Source organism: Tachysurus fulvidraco, chromosome 5 (genome assembly GCF_022655615.1).
Source record: "Tachysurus fulvidraco isolate hzauxx_2018 chromosome 5, HZAU_PFXX_2.0, whole genome shotgun sequence".
NCBI classification, from domain to species: Eukaryota; Metazoa; Chordata; class Actinopteri; order Siluriformes; family Bagridae; genus Tachysurus; species Tachysurus fulvidraco.
This window is the reverse complement of record NC_062522.1, coordinates 4085775-4106096: the sequence shown is the minus strand read 5'-3', so window position 1 is coordinate 4106096 and position 20322 is coordinate 4085775. Positions and strand designations below refer to the sequence as shown.

Below are 20322 nucleotides of genomic sequence, written 5' to 3'. Positions count from 1 at the left end.
ATTTTGATTAAGTATAAGGAAAATAGCATATACCATAAATTGGACTACATAGCTAATGCTAAACTAAATCTAAGTAAATGTTATGAGGCTCTGGAATGAAATTACCTCAGACTAGCTAGTAAATACAAACTTACATTACCTCAGATTAGCTAGGAAAAGTTAAAGTAAATGATCTCTTATTACATCTAGAATGTTAACATGCTAACAAGAGAAAGTCTTAGTCTCTTTTTTATTTTCTACCTTTTTTCAGTCTTGGAATTCCAAAGTAAATGACTTCAGACTAGCTTCCTAATACAAGGCTAGTTTACCACAGATTAGCTAGGAAAGGCTAACGTAAATGAACTTGTACTGCATCTTAAATGCTTAACGTAAATGACCTCAGACTAGCCAGAGAACGATAACTGAAATGACCTCAGAAAGCTAACTGCAATTCCTAGCTAGCAAATACAAACCCACATTACATGGATTTTTCTTTACTTTAGTACTTTACTTTAATTTGGTCATTATACAGATATTTTATAACATGTAAAATATTTATTATCAACTTCTAATTATTATTCATTATAAAATTATTATTAATCTTAATTTTTGCTTTTTTTTCCAGTTTCTTCCCCAGAATGTCTGTGGTTTTGTACTCTGGTGATATAGATGAAAGAACCAAGAAACAGAGTAACATGGAAAAGGAAGCTTTCCACATCTTACTGACTAACTTTGAGGTCAAGATACAAAGCTGGATGACAGGATTCATTTTTGTCCTTTAGTTTTTTTTCTTGCATATTCAACATCAGTTACCTTTATGATTTTACTCTTCTTTTTTAATCTTTTTCCTAGATATGCTTGAATGATGCGGCAGTATTAAAAAGGTTGGGTTTATTTACTTACTTACTTACTTACTTACTTATTATAAATATAAAATTGGGCGTGTAATTCATTAGCTTTACTTTAATTCGTTCAGGTGGAAATGGAGTATTATGATGGTGGATGAAGCTCAGCGGCTGAAGAATGAATTTTCTAAGCTTCACCAAAAACTTACAGAGGTGAGCGTATTAAATAATGTAGGACTGTAATGACTGTGTGTCCGGAATGTTTTCCTTCCTAATCTGCATATTTTACAGGATTCAAATAGCGACATCACAATTTTATCCCATGATTTAGTGCTTCAGGTTTGTTTTCACTGATAACATAATGGAGCTGTGTACACTATCTAGTGCCTTTGTGTCTAGTGTAGAAAGACATTTCAAATCATAATATTCAGAATATTAAAGTATTGGCAGACTTGTGGACTTGAGGTGGCACTACATTTTCTTTTTCCCAATACCAAAGCCTTTTTATGTAAAGATTTAAAGTCAGATTATATTTTATCACTGGTTTGTCGTGCAGCGTCTCGGCTGTGTAAACTTTTGTTTTCTCCTGTTTCTGCATTACATTTTCCATGATAAAGCATTTCTTGTGTGTTAAGAATCCCAGTCATGTCTTTTGTATTTTGTCTTTTATTCCCCCTTCTGTTCTCAGTTCACTGTGGACTTCAGACTTTTGATAACTGGAACTCCCATCCAGAATAGACTTGAGGAACTCTACTCGCTCCTCTCCTTTATCCAGCCCAATGATTTCCCACCCGATTCTGCGAAAGATTTTTGCACCACATATGACAGCGTAGACACTAATCAAACAAAAGGTATTACATCATCATCATCATCCAAGCATTTATTTAAAAAACAAAAAACACAATATATTTCTGATAATTGCACAATATAGACACAATTTTAATTAAATGTATAAATTATAAAATCTGAATAAATCCAGTTAATTGAGTGTTAATATTTTAAACCAATAGTACATTTGTTGCCATAAAAGGACATAATCATGGTTGCATTTATTAATAAAAGAATGTTTCCAATTGTTGATAAATTGATTTGGAATAAGAAGAAAAAACACTTGAAGAAATGCTGTTCTAGTAACTCTGTTTTATTGTGCTAATCTGTTGTTGCTAAATTTTCCATCACAGTGTGATACGTTTTTTTATTCTTTCCTTTTTGCATATGTGTGCAGCTGAGGAGCTCCACAGGGTTCTCCAGCCCTTCCTGCTGTGCAGGTTCAAGGACGAAGTGGAAAGGGACCTGCCAAAGAAGTTGGAGGTGGTGGTTTATCACGGGATGTCTTCTCTCCAGAAGAAGTTCTACAAAGCCATTCGGAATAAGGACCGGTGTAAGACACACCCACGTACACACGAACCAACAGAAAAGTGCACAAAGTAGCACTGCAACAAAATCTTTTTTCATGTATCTATATTAATCTATTTTTATATCTAATATTAATAAAAATATTCACGACCACATTCATATTATGGAAAATGATTGATTTTGTTGATAAATACTTGCAGCCCTGTTTAAAAGCTTGAGATTGAAGTTTGAGTTTATTTGAAATTTGAGTTTAAATGAATGTAGGAGATGAATTTCCGTCCTATTTAAATGACTGTCTGATTTTCAGCTGTCTTTGGACAACATCAGGGCAAAGGTAACCAGCTCACGAATATTCAGATTCAGCTCAGGAAGTGTGTGTGCCACCCCTACCTGTTCAACGGTAATTACCAACTTAACTCTAAATGCATTTAAAAAAAAATCTTTTTTTCTTACTGTTCTTATTTTCCTGAAGCTTGTTTTTTAATAATAGTTTACAGTTTAGAGTCCATTTCAGAATGATTGACACTTGTATTGCAGATAGGAAAAACTGTGTGATGTTTGCCATACCTAACATTTTTCTAGATTTAGAAGGTAAATTTTTAACTTTTCTAAAACGAGGACAATAAATTTAAGTGACCATAGAGATTAGAAGAACAGAGTTTATTTCTTTTAAATACTTGTGTTTACGTTTTTCTGGCTTCATAGTGCTAGCTCCGCCCACAGCAGGAAACGAGCTGCTCAACTCCACCCCTTTTCTTGATATGACGCAGTAATTTAAACAAAAAGGACAGCTTTAAATGCAATTGTAATTCATCTCATATGCAGTAGAGGGCAGTAATTAACTATAATGGTTTCTTGTTCTCCTTTGCTGGTTTAATATCTAAAAGAACATCTCTCTCTCTCTCTCTCTCTCTCTCTCTCTCTCTCTCTCTCGCTGTCTCACCACTTTTAAATAATTAACTTAGTTTTACACTGCAGATGGAATAAAAAAAGGTTTACTCATTACATTTTTAATTTTAAACCAGCTCATTAATGCATTAATTTTCCCCTTGTTTATCTATCTATCTATCTATCTATCTATCTATCTATCTATCTATCTATCTATCTATCTATCTATCTATCTATCTATCTATCTAGTTTTTTTAAATAGCTGTTTAACTTAAAGTTCTCTCTCTCTCCCTCTCTCTCTCTCTCTCTCTCTCTCTCTCTCTCTCTCTCTCTCTCTCTCTCTCTCTCTCTCTCTCTCTCTCTCTCTCTGTGTGTGTGTGTGTGTAAGGTGTGGAGTCCGAGCCATTTGAAATTGGGGAACACTTGGTGGAAGCGAGTGCGAAACTCTCTCTGCTCGATGCGATGCTTTCCCAGCTGCATGAGGAGTAAGATTCTGTTATTTTTATTGTCATAACAGTATCTATTAACCTTTAACACAGTTCTTTACCGTAGGGATACATGGTCTCTGATATCTGTCCACTTGTAATTCTCAAAAATTTCTCAAACATCTGATAAGAAAATATAATCTTTTATTCGAAATTTGCATATATACGAGTTGGGTGGCGAGGGAGTTGTGTTGGCAAGGGTGTTGGGTACAAGGAAGTTGGGTGGCGAGGGAGTTGAGAGTGAAGGAGTTGAGTGGTGAGGGTGAAGAGAGGTTGGTGTGAGTGGTGAGTAGTGTGAGAGTCGGGGGTTATGTGAATATCAGGGTTAATGTGGTGTGAAGAACATACTGGTGACAGGACACCAGAACTACAAATACAGAAACACAACTTTTATGTGTGTTTGACTTCAGGGGCCACAAGGTTCTGTTATTCTCTCAAATGATCAGGATGTTGGATATTTTGCAGGACTACCTGACGTACAGAGGTAACACACACACTTATACACACACTTAACCACAGCATACGTCAGCACACAGGTGCCAGTGTCCTGGAGTCTTCACTGCCAGTTTGGGTTTCATTTAAACATCATCTGGTTTATGGAGTTCCAATGTGTGAAAAAATTCTAAACTTAATCCAGAGTCTGGAATTTAAAAGCAAGATCACATAAAAAAAAAATGGAAAAGTGTGGAAACTGCTGCAGGATTTAAAAATCTTAGTATTTTTAGGCTTCTTGGATTCTTCCTGAATAACTATGAAATTATTTTTATGCTGGAATTTCTAGCTATATGTGAATGGATATTTCATCAATTATTGTACCACCTTTTTCCTGTCTTTTTACTGAGATCCATCCCCTCTTCTTTAGTATTCATAAAGCAGTGTTTCAGTACATATTTATTCTTTTTCTTTAGAGACCCACCCACTGCTACTTAATATAAAGCAGTAATTCATTTAGTAACTGTTTCATTAGTAACTAATAGTTTTTTAAAATAAATGATTGTATTTTTTATCACCCACTGCTAATTAATATTCATAAGCTGTACTTTAATACTCATTCATAACATATTTTATTAAAATAAATTTTTGGTGATTTTTCTGTCTCTTTTTACTGAGACCTGCCTACTGCTAATGATTATTCATGATGAAGTTTTTTGATATTAATTAATAAATTAACTCACTACTGTTTTACTGGCAACTAATATATTTTTTCTAGAAATTATTGTACAGCTTTTTGTTTCTATTCAGAGACTCACTACTGCTTATTAATATTCATATTTGTAATATTATTAAAAACTTTTTAAATCAGTTACAGTATATTGCAAACGTTTTTGTTACTTTACACTGAGACACACCCACTGCTTATTAATATTCATGAATCAGTCATTACAATGCTCATTACTAACGTATAATTCAGTATCTAATCAGTTGTTTTTACTGAGACCATTTTTAGTCCTCATTAATATTCATTAGTTTTCTGATACCTTTCTCATTGATTTTCCTCAGAAAATGTTTGATATAAGGATCTATTTTCTTATTGGTTTCTTAGCAACATAAACTGTTTTGTTTTTTGTCTTTGTAAGTAGCCAAGTCTACATCTAAAGCAGCTGAGGGTTGCTGGATGGTGTATGTTTGTACATGCACACTTGGCTTTCATCAACTTTCATTAAATCAATGTCCACTCACCATTTGAATGCTCAGTGCATTCATTTTATTTAATGTGTTGGTTTGCATTTTTGGTAACAGCATTGCCTCATGATACGGTCAAAATGATACGGTCAGCAACACCTGTCACCTGAAGGAAGGTCCCTAACTATATTCACTCATTATAGACAGTGACCCCTAGTGGACACCTTTACAAAGACAAATGGCTCTTACATACCGGCCCCTAATTGGGACACATACTGTACCAATTCTCAACGCATACAAAAGTGCCATAAAATAAATACAAATTGTGAGCACGATAAACATTTAAAATGATTGTAACAATCTCTTAGCCCATAGACTCGTGCAAGAAACAAAGCTTTGCTATTGGCCTGTCAATAACATCGGTCTTAGTTTGTAAATGCACAGAGCACACCAGCCCTTTCTTATCAGGGAATGTTTCCAAAACTCTTTCAAGTGGCCAGGAGCCTCTAGGTGCTGTTGGATCCATAATGACCACAAAGTCTCCAGGCTTAAGGTTATTCCTAGTTTAGTTCCATTTCTGCCTCTCCTGCAGCAAATGTATCGAAAAGTATTGAACCTGTTTCCACCTTCTCTTTATGTACAAATCATGCACATCGAATAATCCAGGATATAAGGAAGGTTTTCCTTTCAGCAACAAAATATGATTTTCTTTGACTTTGAGAGAGTGATAACAGGAACAGCATAAAATTCCACAACATATTGTTGTAAATTAAAGTTGTTAACTTTTGAAATTTTCTGTAGTACAAGAAGAAGAAAAAATGTGCTGTTCTAGGAAAGCAATCAGATATCCGTAGCTCATGGGGGAAAAGAAAATCTTGCTATAATTTTTTTTTTCTCGATGGCTCTGAAACCTACCTGAGGAGCCAGTTTTGTTGCACAAAGTGGCACATTTTTGTGTGACCGCATTTGTGCGACAAGCTATGTGTTCATGCTGTTATCACCTTCTGTGATTTAGTGAAGTAGCTGTGGTTCTAAATCACATCCTGTTGATTTTTTTTTGTGTTTGTGTTGATGAGCGTTCTCGACTGCTCTCAGGTTATACCTATGAGCGTCTGGATGGATCGGCGCGAGCAGAAGAGCGCTCACTTGCCATCAAGAACTTCAGAGACGAGGATACCTTCATCTTCTTGGTCAGCACCAGGGCTGGTGGGTTCCTCCGCAGTTCACAGAGCCGCACCACACTGTCCCTCTTTACCCACAATCCTCTGTCTTTCTTTCTTTCTTTCTTTCTTTTAACCTTGTACCACATTGTACTGCTTTACCTAGAATCCTGTGTGTGTGTGTGTGTGTGTGTGTGTGTGTGTGTGTGTGTGTGTGTGTGTGTGTAGGCGGGGTTAGTTTGAACCTGATGGAAGCTGACACTGTAATCTTCTATGACAGCGATTATAATCCACAGAATGACCTGCAAGCAGAGTCTCGTGCTCACCGGATCGGACAGAGGAGGTAGAGCAGATGAACAATATAACCATCACACCTCTTTACCTCACTGTTACTATGCACTGACACTGGAGACTCCTTCCTTAAACCTTGTAGACAATTTTATGGTCCCTGTAAATGAGCCGTTACTATGGTAACCTGAGATTAAAAGGAGCACAAATCCTTCTGACCAATCAGAATCTAGAATTTAACAACACTGTGGTCTAATTCCAGGTAAGCCTACAACATGAAAATGAATACAAGATTAATAATAAATATAATAAGAACTATAATCTATTTCTTTGTGGTAATAGTAAATCTGCTTCATTACACCACCTCAGTGTGTTACATAACTTAGAAAAGTGCTTATTTTAGTTGGAATGATACGTATTATTTTTATTACAAATATGACACATTTTATTATTTTTATTATATATATATATATATATATATATATATATATATATATATATATATATATATATATATATATACACTCATTAAATATTTCTTGAATCTTGGGTTGTGTAGTTAGAGGTTTCACACTGCTCCTACTTTGTCCAGCGTTAACACCTAATCCTTGTGATCTTCATTATCTGATGTTTAACACTGTACATTCCTAAAACACTGCTGCAACCTTCTTTTAATTTGCATATTTGTGTATCAACATTCCTGATTGTATAAATTCAGCACCCGGGCACGTTAAATAACGACCTGTCTGATCCTCAGTTTTTTGGTGGCTGTGTTGTCAGGCCTGTGAAAGTGTTCCGGTTGCTGGGGATGGGCACGGTGGAGGAGGACATTTACTCCCACGCTAACACCAAACTGAAACTCTACAAAGCAGTGATCAAGAGCGGACTGTTCCCTCTGTCCAGAGATAGTCAGGATGCTGCTGAGGTACATCTTTCACTTCTATCTTTACTACTAGTTCCTCCACCACTTTCTCCATCACCTTCACCATTTCTCTTCCCATGTTCCCCTTGTTTCCCCTGTTTCACTGTGCAGTCAAGTGAAATCAAGAAGTTAGGAGTCCACAAACGGCCGCCATCAGATAAGAGCTCGGTTTCGCGTGTGAATGTTCAGCAGATACTGGGACAGTCAGGAGACAAACAGTGGCTGATAGACGAGGAGAACCTCAGGCTTGCTGAGGATCTGGAGATAAAGAGTAGGACACTGTAGCTCTCTTGACTTTAGTCATGTTTACAGCTCAGTGATGAGATACCTAATGATTTGCTTTCCTGTCCAGCTCATATGTACATCTTTGAGGGGACGGACTACTCCATAAGCCCCACCGAGGACGACGATGAAATGATTCCGGAGAACTCTGGGGACGAGGGACGCAGTCAACAGCACAAAGTCAAAGTGAGTCGTTTAAATTTCTTAAACTATACACTCACTAAAAGAGTAGATGTTTATCCAAATGTCATCTATAAAGTCTGAGTAATTCAGTCTTTTTATTATATGGTTATTTATTATAAATTACTTTGACAAAAGTTTCAGACTGAAGTGCACTAAACAGGGTACATGTTCTGCCCTGTGTATTGAGCATATATAGTGAACAGGAGAAGTTTGTAATTCTGGATTGTAAAACATTTCAGATGGACATTTCAACATTTCACAATGGAGTGAGTTATATTATTAAACAAGCTCTGTGCTTTTAGATTATATTATATATGCTTTGTGTACAGGAATGTAGCTATGCTAACGTTTATAGACAGGAGAGCTTTATTGACCAATGAAATGAATACAGTATTAGCTGATTTTAGTGTTTTATTAACCGTAGGGTTCAGTCTCTGAAGAATTACCATTGAAGACAAGACTAAGGAGCCTTTTGACCGAGTCGGAGCTGGAAAAGAGGCGTCAGACGGAAGAGGAAAATGCTGCTGAAAAAGCCAGGGCTCAGAAAGAGAAGAAGCAGCAGCGTGAGGAGCAAAAACACAAGAAGAAGTAAGAATCAGAGAAGTGACTTTTAAATAAACAAACGAGTAAGCACGATTTAGTTAAGATCAGTTTTTATTTATATACTAGACATAATTATTTGTTTGTAATTTATTTATCCGTCGTAATTTATATATTAGACATATTTATTTATTATTTATATTCTATACTTAAATATTTGTTTATTATTTATGTTCTAGACATTTATTTATTCATTATTAATATACTAGTGTAATTATTTGTTATTAATTTATATATTAAACAATTATTTATTATTTATTTGCTAAATGTAATTATTTTACAAAACATTGGAGGGAGATACAAACTGTTTTATTATGGTGTGGATAGGAAGAGAAAGGGGGTAGGAGTGATCCTAGAGGATGTTTAGAGGTGTTTAGAGGTGAAAAGAGTGTCAGACAGGGTCATTAGTTTGAGGTGATGTTGAATGTGGTCAGTGGTTATGCTCCACAAGTAGGCTGTGAGTTTAAAGAGAAGGAGAGATTCTGGAGTGAGTTAGATGAGGTGATGGAGAGTATTCAGGATGGGAGAGAGTAGCGATTGGAGCAGACATCAATGGACATGTTGGTGAGGGGAACAGAGGTCTGGGGAAGTCGTGGCCTAATGGTTAGAGAGTCTGAATCCTAACCCTAAGGTTGTGGGTTCGAGTCTTGGCCCGGCCACGACTGAGGTGCCCTTGAGCAAGGCAACAAACCCCCCCTCAACTGCTCCCCGGGCGCTGCAGCATAAATGGCTGCCCACTGCTCAGGGTGTGTGTTCATATATCACTTGTCACTTATCACTTAGGTGATGGGCAGGTTTGGTGTTAAGGAAAGGAACCTAGAAGGGCAGATGGTGATGTAGCCCGGCAGCATCCAATGGTGATGTGTAGGATGTCTCTGGTCAGGAAGAAGAAGAGAGGAAAGACAGAAAAGAAGACCAGGTGGTGAAAGTTGACAAAGATAATGGTGATTAAAGATAGAGTTGGAAAGGAACTAACAGGCAAGGAGAGTGTGCAGAAAAGATGGACAGAGTATTTTGAGAAGTGAATGAGGAAAATGAGAAGGAAAGAATTGGAGAGGAGGTGAATATTGTAGAGCAGGAAATAGGAAAGATTAGATAGGATGAGGTGAGGAAGGCTCTGAGGTGAATCAAGAGTGGAAAGGATATTAGTCCAGATGAAGTACCTGTGGAGATATGGATGTGTCTCAAAGAGATCAACAAGATTTTTCAGATGCATGAGGAATGGAGGAGAGGTGTTCTTGTGCCGATCTTTAAGAACAATGTGCAGAGTTGTAGAAACTACAGAGGCATAAATTTGATGAGCCACACAATGAAGCTATGGGAAAGAGTAGTGGAAGCTAGGCTGAGAAAGGAAGTGGATATTTGTGAGCAACAGTATGGCTTTATGACCAGAATAAGCACAACTGATTAAATTTTTGCTTTGAGATTGTTAATGGAGAAGTACAGAGATGGTCAGACGGAGCTGTTAGTAGTAGACAGCAGTGAGATGTGCTGTAGGTCAGAGGAGGTGGAGGAACACATGAAAAGGTGGAGGTCTTCTCTGAAAAGAAGAGGAAAATAGATGAAAGTCAGTAGTAGTAAGAAAGAATGCATGTGTATGAAGAGACGAGTGCAGGCGGGTTGGAGTGGGTGGAGAAAAGTGTCAGGAGTGTTGAGTGTGACAGAAGAGTGTCAGCAAGAATCAAAGGAAAGGTGTACAAGGCAGTAGTGAGAGCAGCTCTGCTGTATGTGTTAGAGACTGTAGCAGTGAGGGAAAAGACATGATGTAGAGATGGAGGTAGCAGAGATGAGGATGTTGAGGTTGTCTTTACATTTACGAGAGTAAAAGATGCCGAGGATAGAGTTAGATGGAAACAGATGGTCTGCTGTGGTGACCCCTAACAGGAAAAAACAAAAGAAAAAAAAGCTGTAATTATTTGTTTATAATTATAGTATCTTACAGAATATTTGATTGTCTTTTCACGTGACTTTTCGAGGAACACTGAAGAAATGCTCTAAGAGATGCTCTAAGGTCAAACAGCGCTAGCTGAGTGTGAGTGGATCTTCAGGACGTGTTTTTAGCTCTAAGTCTATAGTATCTAAGTGAAATTATTGGGAACCATAGACTGACACAACCATCCAGGTAGAACAGTCTATAGCACTCTTTAGGGAACCCGAGTGGTAACAACACAATCTGTCGAAAGTCTCAGCAGCAGAGAGGCATGAGGTAGCGCTTCAGGATGGACCAGGCGAGTCCAGAGAGCACATAGAGTCAGGGTCATGAGCCAGGTGAGTACAGGGTCTGATCTACACTGAGGAATCCTGCGGTTTTAAATCCTTCTGACTGAATACAGAGCTGTGGTTTTGTTTTCATTTGCTTTTTTTTGTCTTTTTCAATTTATATTAATATATTACTTTTTACTTTTATCTCATTTATCAATTTGTTTTGTATTGTTTGTTTTCTTGTTGATCTAGGGAAAACAATTCTCATGAATTTGGGAAATTATCACATGAGCATGAGATCCTTAGTCATTTTCCAACAATGTATTTGTTTTTTTTTTCTGAAAGAAAGCAAGATATTAAATGTTGTGCATGAGATACTTACTGTACCTCAAAAAAATCTCACATCATGTTTACTTTACTTTAGGAAAAATCTTGTGAAATTGGAAAATTGACATAAGCAGAAGTTACGTTTTCGAGACAAAATGAGATAATAGATGGTTTATGAGAGATAATTAATCTAAGATTTTCTTCTTTTTTCTTTATAATCATGAAATACAGAGACCTTAAAATCTCTAAAAACTCATGAAAAGGGATTTTTTCTGAGATAGTTTCTTTTTTCTTCTTTTTTTTATTTTTATGAAACAATATAGTAAATGGTGCACATTGAGATAATTACCTAAAAAGACATTACACCATGCCATTTACTTTTAGGAAAAACAAACTCTTGTGAAACCTTTCTTTCTTTCTCTCTTTCTGTAATTTAGGATGGATTTGTGGGCATCATGTGGCTATAAATCTCTGTCCCTGCCCTCTGCTGATAGCGAAGGTGAGGATGAATATGAGGATGATTATGATGAAGAAGAGGACAACAGCAATGTGACCTTAGCAGACTCGGATATTCAGTTTGTGAGCGGTGACGTCACACACCCTCAGGCTGAGAGCGAGGACGCCATCATCGTTCACTGTGTGGGTATGTGAAGAAAAAAACATGCCGAAATAGCTGATGTTCCCATAGCAACAATATCCATGATGAGTCCTCAGTGGCATTTAATTAAGTTTTAAGTGAAAGTGAAAAGTGAAAGTGACATGACATACGGCTAAGTACGGTGATCCGTACTCAGAATTTGTTGTCTGTATTTAACCCATCCAAAGTGCACACACAGCAGTAAACACACACACCATGAACACACACCCGGAGCATTGGGCAGCCATTTATGCTGCGGCACCCGGGGAGCAGTTGGGGGGGTTCGGTGCCTTGCTCAAGGGCACCTCAGTAAATGTGTCCCTTAATGTCTATTTACTTTTTCTTTCTGTCCTAATTACTTTCTTTCTTATGTTATTATTTTTTCTTTCTTTCTTCTGATATAGAGCAGATAGGAATATAAAAAACATAAATATAAAAAAGTCATATTTTCATATAGTAGATATTGTTGGCAGAACAATCTGACTATTATTATTATTGTTTATTATTATTATTATTATTATTATTATTATTATTATTATTATTATTATATAGTATTTTCAAATTTTTTCAGGTTTTTACATATAAATTGCATATTTATTGATAAAAACACAAAAGGTTGCTCAAATGAAAGACACAGTCCTTATGAAGATATGATTTTTTTTAAGTGTGTGTGTGTGTGTGTGTGTGTGTGTGTGTGTGTGTGTGTGTGTGTGTGTGTGTGTGTGTGTGTGTGTGTGTAGATGATTCTGGAAAGTGGGGAAACGGTGGCTTGTTTACAGCTCTGTTGCGCCGTTCAGTGGAGGTGAAGAATCAGTATGAAATGGCCGGACGCATGTTGGGTAAGTAAAAAGTCGAGAACCTTCAGAGACTCGTTGTCAGCGACGTCTCCAGATTAACACACCTGATACTCCTTTTCAGACCTGGATATCGGGAACGTGCTGCTGATTCCCATCGACGACAAGCAGTCGAGGGAGTGCGGAAAAGACTTTGTGAGTCATAACTCAACCAGCTCCTTGTTTCTCAGCATCTTCTGTTCTTTGTCCACTGTGTTCGAGGTGTGCGTGGGATTTAAAAAAAATCTCTGTTGCTCTGCTCAGTTTCTGTGCATGCTACAAACCTCCCTCTGTCACCTGACCTAAACCAGGACAGGACACTGCACTGTGGGACTGAGGTCTGAGCTCACTTTCCTTTTGTCTGTGTGGGAATCACAATAAGCCGTGCCCCCAGGAAGGGTCACACTTAAACACTTAAATACACTACACCATACTGTCCATCGCTCTCAGTATTTCAACTCGACATTTCTATACTCAGTAAGATCATTTCACACTGAACACTGAAGACAGGCATGTGACTGTGTGACTTGTACTGCTTTTGCTTGCAGTCCTTTAACCCTGTGAGCTGTTCGATATTCCCGTCCTGTAAACACACATCTGTTACATTTCCTTCCTCATGTCACTACAGGTGACTCTGATCGTGGCACAAAGGAGATATAAAAGCAACAAGCTGTCAGGGATTAGCCTCACTGCCCTGGAGGAGGGGCTCAAGAAGATCTACAGAACTGCCAAGGCCAAGAATGGTAAAGATCCTGCTCATGAATGCTCACTTCAAAATATTTATTTTAAATGTTCAGAGCCAAAGGGAACAGTGGTATTTTTGTAAATGTTAAGACATAAGATCGTAATCATACAGACGGGAAAACTTTGAAGAGAGAGATATCTAAAGTTTTAGTGTTGATGCAGTTTTTCTTTATCCGGTTCTTTTTCCAGCAAGCGTCCACCTTCCACGAATCGGGGAAACCACTAAAGACTTCAACTGGTACGGCACTGAGAGACTGATACGCAAGCACTTAGCCTCGCGAGGCATTCCCACCTTCATGTATCCTTCCACATGCATCTGTAAGACAGAATAGTACCAAAAATATATATTTTTATAACAATAATAATTATAAATTACTCACAAAATCCATGATGGAAATATTGTATTTATGAGTGGAACACACATGAACACCACCACAAAGTCGTAATTATGAGCAGGATTTTCTTTAAGCTCTGAGTTTCCCAGTCTTTCACAGAAAAAAGCTCAGATATTTCAGTTATTTAGTCTGTGTTTGGTTTATGAAGCTATTTACTGAAGTACAAGCAAACTGGCTAATATTTACAGAGATTCTGATACAATACCTAACGATAACGTTTACAGCAAAGAACACACCTGAACGCATTGTTGTACTTCTTTTTCTAGAAATCGAGTTAAAAACCTTGCTGTATTTTTAGTAGCTAATTAACTGAAGGTTCACCTCCATCTCGCTTCGACAGAGACGAACACGCCACGCCGTAATTACGACTTCACGTCTCGTAAATTCCATACCAACTTCCCAGGAGGGTTTGAACACAATGCTATGTTACATATAAGCTCCGCCTCTTTCACTAGCATGAGCTAGGCCTTTTTTTAACTGAGTGTTAAGTGTCATAATCCTTTGTGTGTTCAACGTTAACATAAACATTAGATACTACTACAAGCGTCCAGCCTTTCAGTCCACCACGAGGACTCCGTCTCCAGACACAGAGACCCCGTCTACCTCAAGCTCAGCAACCAGTCCACCGGAAGCTTCCGGGACGACGCAGTGGTGCGGTTTACCCGACTTTATGAGAGGAGTCAGTGTGTTTTTCTACAACATCGGAGCGGCGGAGAGAAAGCAACTCACACGCCACCTCATCGCATATCCTTTTAACTCTGTCTTTTTTTTTTATTCTTTTTTTTATAAGTCATAAATTGAGAAGAAGCTCAGTCCAAATACTGTCAAGGACACACTACATTTCTCGGCATGTATAAATGTCTTGTGGTTGTTCTGTGGTATGAGACCATTTTGTGAATGCTTATTTTAATGCGAGTAGAACAAGTTTGAAACAGGACCAGCCACCTTCTACTTGTCTGAAGGAAGCGCGAGAGGACGCCCGGGGCGTGGCCAGGGACGCAGCGTCTCGTTCCCTTCTCAGGGAACCGGGTTACATATGAAACCTGGTGTAGTTCCCTTTCGAGGGAACCCGACTCTGCGTCAGGGCTGACGCCAAGGGAACGCCAATACCCACGCTGCCACGCACTGGTCGATGACTGTGACAGAGGCTGTGAGAGAGCACGAGCAGACTGGGAACAGACCATCAATGGCCCTGCAGGACCTGGGACCCTGGAGCAGGGTCCAATTCCAGGTTATAGAACCTGATAAAGGTGTGCGGAGAGGACCAACCTGCCGCCACACAAACATCTTCAAAGGGAACACTCCTGGCCAAGGCACTGGACGAGGCAATACCCCTGGTGGAGTGAGCCCTGATGGTGAGAGGCGAGGCAAGTCCACACAGTTCAAAGGCCTGAGCTAATGGCCTCCACCACCCAGTGCGCCAGGTGCTGCTTGGAAACCGGATTACTCTTATTCCGGCCACCAAGACAGACAAAAAGGGCGGAGGAGTTACTCCATGAGCTAGAGCGGTGGACATAAGTCCTCAAGGCCCTCAGCAAATGCAGCCTCTCCTGTTCCTACTCATGGGGTGGGAGACAGTAGCCCCACAGTATTATGGACAGCCAGCCATCCTGGGCACCTTAGGGACAAATACTGCCCTAGGGTGGCCAACTTCAGGGTCAGAATCTTCACAGGGGCTGACTCCATGGGCTAAAAGGGGGCTTCCAGCAGCCCCTTCTGGACCACAGAGAGATCCCAGGAAGGAGCACAACGGTCTGCAGGAAGGCCTCAGCCGCCATACACCATGCAGAAAGTGAGAGACCAGAGGGTGCCTACCCAAGGAGGCCCCAAGGACAGGCTCGTGGTTCACAGCGATGGTGGCCACGTACACCTTTAAAGAAGAGGGGGACAGGCCCCGAGAAAAACAAGACTGCAGGAACTCCAGCACTGTACTGACCGGGCAGTGAACTGGATCCTGACAGTGTTCATCGCACCAGAGGCGAAAAGGCCTCCACTTCAGAGCATATAGCCCTAGCATTCAGTAGAGTCTTGGTCACCTCAGATGAGATGCCTGCCTCTAGGAACTGGTCTCCCTCGGGGGCCAGACCCGAAGCTTCCACATCTCGGGACGGGGGTATAGGATTGCCCCTGCACCTGAGAGAGGAGATCCTCCCTGACGGGAACCTCCCATGGAGTGCCGTTCAGGAGGGAGGCTAGGACCGTGAATCAACTCGAGAGGGCCAACGAGGGGCAACTAGGAAAAGGTTGAACCGGTCGTGGCACACTCTGCCTAGGACTTGCGGGAGCAGAGCTACCGGGGGGAAGGCGTACAGACGGAGCCTCGGCCATGTCCATACCGAGGCATCCAGGGCCAAAAGGGCCAGATGAGAGAGGGAAAGCGGACAGTGGGTCGACTCCTTGGAGGTGAACAGATCCACTTCCGCCTGGCCAAAAATCTGCCAAATTCGCTCCACCGCATGGCGGTGGAGACATCACTCCCCGGGCCTCAGCACCTGCCTTAACAGGAAGTCTGCCTCCCGATTTACATGCCCTGGAATGAAAATTGCTCTCAGCGAAAGGAACCTGGTCTCTGCCCAGAGCAGAATCTGCAGTGCCAACCTGAAAAGGGGGCGCAAACGCAGGCCGCCCTGCTGATTGACATAGGGAACCACCGCAGTGCTGTCTCGGTTATAAGACATGGCAGTCCCTGAGGTGTGGAAGGTGCCCCTTTCCTCAGGAGCAAGAGAAGTTCCTCTTGGAGGAACACTGCCTGGTGCCTGCCAACGATTGTTGGCAAGACATCCTGAAAACACGGAGGATGGGAGGAGAACTGGATCCTGTAGTTGTCTGATAGTGGTGTCAACCTCGCGCAGACCTCCCAGGTGCCCTGAAACCGTGCGCTGGCAGGTGCTAACCCAGGGAGATCCTTATCTTTAATATTAGTTAAATTGAGCCACAGGTGCCTCTCCGTGGCAACCAGCACAGCCGTTGCACGGGCGTCTGGTTGTGGCACAGAGCGCAAAGTCAGTGGCTTGGTGGAGCTCAGATACCACCTGAGGTCACAACCCCTGGCCACCGTCGAGCTCTGTCAGCAGGTCAGCCTGATAGGCCTGCATAACTGCCATGGTGTGCAGGGCCACACCTGCTTGGCCTGCTGCTGTGTAGGCATTACCCACAAGGGCTGTAGTAGTCCTACAAGGCTTGGATGGATAGTCAGACATGGCAGGAGAAAAAAATATGCGCTGAAAATGGATTTCTCCAAAACCTCAGCATGGAGGTCTGGGTTAAACGGCAGCCGCCTGCGTGAAGGTGGCCTGTGGCCTGAAGTTAGAAAGCTGTCTTCTAGCTTAGAACAGATGACATTTAAGTCCTCTTCAGGCCAATATGATTTTAACCTAGAAACAGCGTGTGTCATCGCCTCGAGGAGCGGGAAATACCCGTCTCTTTCTCCGCTTCCACTAACTCAACCTGCGAACCCCATGATCACAATGCACACAGCCAGCTCCCTTAAAAGCCGACCGGCAATGCTCCTCTCCCAAACAAACAATGCAAAGTGAGTGCGTGTCGTCCCCGTGATAAAGCGCGCATCTCTTAAAATGCTTAGATTGCAACATATTATTGTTTTTCTCGCCTAGCTTTCCCTAAAATATATATATATATATATATATATATATATATATATATATATATATATATATATATATATATATATATTGCTCTCCCTGCACTTGACAGACAGGACAATCGACACACATACACAGAGCGCTTCCTGAAGACAAAGAAGCTGGATTAACGTGACGTAGATGCCCTTATATGGACATACTGGCGCGTAATCACTTTGTCACGTGTCCTTCCCGAACCATCAAATTGGCGTTTGCACGCAGAGCTTCCTCACAGAAGCGTTCCCATAGCGTCAGCCCTGATGCAGAGTCGAGTTTCCTCAAAAGGGAACTCCACTTCAGCAACAAACAAGAGGTTTGTCAAATGTCTGTGCTGCAAAATATGACAAGCATGAATTTCAAAGAATAAAGAAATAAAATAATAATAAAATAAAAGCTCAGCACTCCAATACTCTCACTACATGACTAACTTGGACCTTTTCCAACAGTACAAACAAATATATCCTAGAGGCCCAACAGAATCTTTTTGACTCTGCATCCGTTCTTGGTGTTTGTTGGGAAATTGAAAGCAATAAAACAATTTAAATCTGCATGAAAATCATTAACTTCTGACTAACACTGGACACCGGACACCAAAAAAAAAACAAAAAAAAAAAAACACATTTCTGGTAAATTGTCTGTCTTTTCTTCCCGCTTGTTGACCTGTCCTGTCCAGTGTCCTGGGTTTGTAGACAATGATCCACTTTCTCTCCATTTCTCCTTAACCCCTCTGTACGTATGACGGAGATAAAGAAGACATCATGAGCTCACAGGTCACTCACATAGTTGCTGAGGTGGAAAGTCCAGCTCATACCCAGGTATAAAATATTTTACTCTTTAATTATTGTTACACTTAAAGAACAATACAGTAAACAAGGAAATCTTTGTTAATGCTTCTTTAACTGCTAATATTTAACACGTGAGATAAAGTGAACAGGAGCTCCATGTTAACACCTTAATAAACGTGCTTTTAACTTTCACCTCATCCTTATACACCTTTCTACATCTTTCCTTCTTTCTTTATTACTCTTACGTTCTTTTTCTTTCTTTTTTACACCCGGATTAACAGATTTTGACCAAAAATCCTTAAGATTGAGGGGTGTAAAAAGATCATTTACACACAATCATCTAATGTCAATTTTTTTTTACTTTACTATATAATTATAACTGTTAAAGAAATGCTGGTCGAACAGATCAGATACATTTACAGATACAGAAATACATTTCTTTATTAAATCAGACTCATACCGGTTTGTTTAATAATATATATTTTTCTCCACAGGGATTTCCTGTAAATATAAAGATACTTCCTGCAATTAAATTTGATAAAAATATATATATTTTATTTCATTTTTCCCCTAATAATCATTGTACACAATATTTGTTGTGCTGCAGGTCCAATGCTCTGACGAGTTATTTGTGTTTGCTCTCTCTGTAGGAGTTACAGGATATGTGTCAGCAGTATCCTCATGCCATCCTGGTACAGAAGAGATGGCTGAGGTCTTGTTTTGTCACCCAGAAAAAACTCTCTTCTTCAAAGTACATCCTGAAGTTAGAATAAATGAGAAGGTTTTTGTTTGTTGTTGTTTTTATTATAGAAAAAAATGAATTTGTTCAAGTTATGAAGTTGACAAGTTAAAAACCTCGGTCTCGTTCTGCTGATGTGTTTTGGGCTGGGAAAATAAAATAAGCTATTTCTTTCACTTTTTTGTTTTTATTTGTATGTAATACCTTTTTTATGAATATATCACCTCTAGTATTATCAGTGACACTTCAAATTTTACAAATAAATGTTATAAAATAAATAACAATATAATAAAATAATACAAAATAATAAATAATTTAACAATAAACTGGTAGATCTAAATAAAATGTTACACACACATTGTAGAAACACAATGAATGCACGTCATTATGCACATTTTATTATGCACATGTACAGTTCATCAGCTAACAGAATTCCGTGGAAAGATAAAACCAGTTAACATACAAAACTGTATAAGTTATATATGCCACAGGTAATCAATGTAGTAGCATTAGCAATAGCTACATAGCGTAGCATGAGAGATATGTTAGCCTGTTTCATTACATTTTTTCCATCTTTTTCTTATTATTAGCCTATAATTTGCACTAATTTCTAAGCTCGCTTGCACCATCTTCCTGCACTTGACTAAACTTGATACAGTTTAAACATTACTAAAGTTAATATTAATACTTTTTAATAATTCTTATCACCTCGCGCACACGAACCTGATTGGACAACATTGGAATACATCACATCCGGTCAGCATATCGGATGCGGTGTAGTCGCACAAGTTCAATTTTTTTAACGGATCCAACGCTCAAAACGGATCCGAAAATTACGGATCCGTAGATGGTCGGCACCTCACGCAACGACCTTGCGACTCTCCATAGGAAATGTATGGCTTCCGGTTTATCAGCGGTCGTTTGTCGTGTGCAGTGTGAAGGCGGCTTAAGTCTTCATTTAAAGATTCAAACAATAGATTAAGTAGAAGACCTTGGGGAGGAGCCTTTGTTAGAAAACCGAGGGGCCTTCAAAAGGACACCTGCGTTCAAGGTAAGACCAACTTTTAAAAGTTGATCTTGTGTTCACATTCTTAACGGGTGTGCGGAAGGGTTTCCTACGCAATCCGAAAACATGTGTCGCTAAGGGACAAGTATGTCAGTATAATTACTTCAACAGTCAACTGTTAGTGGTATTATAACACACAAATTAGAAGCAATTGGGAACAACAGCAACTCAGCTACGCAGTGGTAGGCCAAATGAAATCATAGAGCAGGGCCAGAGAATACTAAGGCACATAGTGTGCAGAAGTCATCAACTTTCTTCAAAGTCATTAGCTCAAGACCTGTAAACTTCGTGTGGCCTTCAGATTATCTCAAGAACAGTGAATAGAGAACTTTGTGGAATGTG

The 20322-nt window shown here is 39.6% G+C and overlaps 1 protein-coding gene across 3 annotated transcripts in view; it reads left to right on the top strand.

Moving 5' to 3' along the window:
* LOC113653668 (chromodomain helicase DNA binding protein 1-like) overlaps positions 1-19090 on the top strand; it is a 29408-nt gene extending 10318 nt beyond the window's left edge. For all 3 annotated transcript variants that reach the window (XM_027163390.2, XM_027163392.2, XM_027163391.2), the window contains 22 exons: positions 605-716; positions 832-863; positions 956-1037; positions 1513-1675; positions 2050-2205; positions 2488-2580; positions 3457-3553; positions 3964-4037; positions 6272-6382; positions 6565-6679; positions 7405-7549; positions 7658-7817; positions 7899-8014; positions 8436-8599; positions 11578-11783; positions 12518-12616; positions 12696-12766; positions 13239-13353; positions 13544-13652; positions 14281-14493; positions 18124-18205; positions 18826-19090. In XM_027163390.2, the coding sequence (XP_027019191.1) occupies positions 605-716; positions 832-863; positions 956-1037; positions 1513-1675; positions 2050-2205; positions 2488-2580; positions 3457-3553; positions 3964-4037; positions 6272-6382; positions 6565-6679; positions 7405-7549; positions 7658-7817; positions 7899-8014; positions 8436-8599; positions 11578-11783; positions 12518-12616; positions 12696-12766; positions 13239-13353; positions 13544-13652; positions 14281-14493; positions 18124-18205; positions 18826-18948 (2638 nt within the window). In that variant the 3' untranslated portion in view covers positions 18949-19090. The remainder of the gene's footprint in view (positions 1-604; positions 717-831; positions 864-955; positions 1038-1512; positions 1676-2049; positions 2206-2487; positions 2581-3456; positions 3554-3963; positions 4038-6271; positions 6383-6564; positions 6680-7404; positions 7550-7657; positions 7818-7898; positions 8015-8435; positions 8600-11577; positions 11784-12517; positions 12617-12695; positions 12767-13238; positions 13354-13543; positions 13653-14280; positions 14494-18123; positions 18206-18825) is intronic.
* Positions 19091-20322: the final 1232 nt, after the last annotated feature.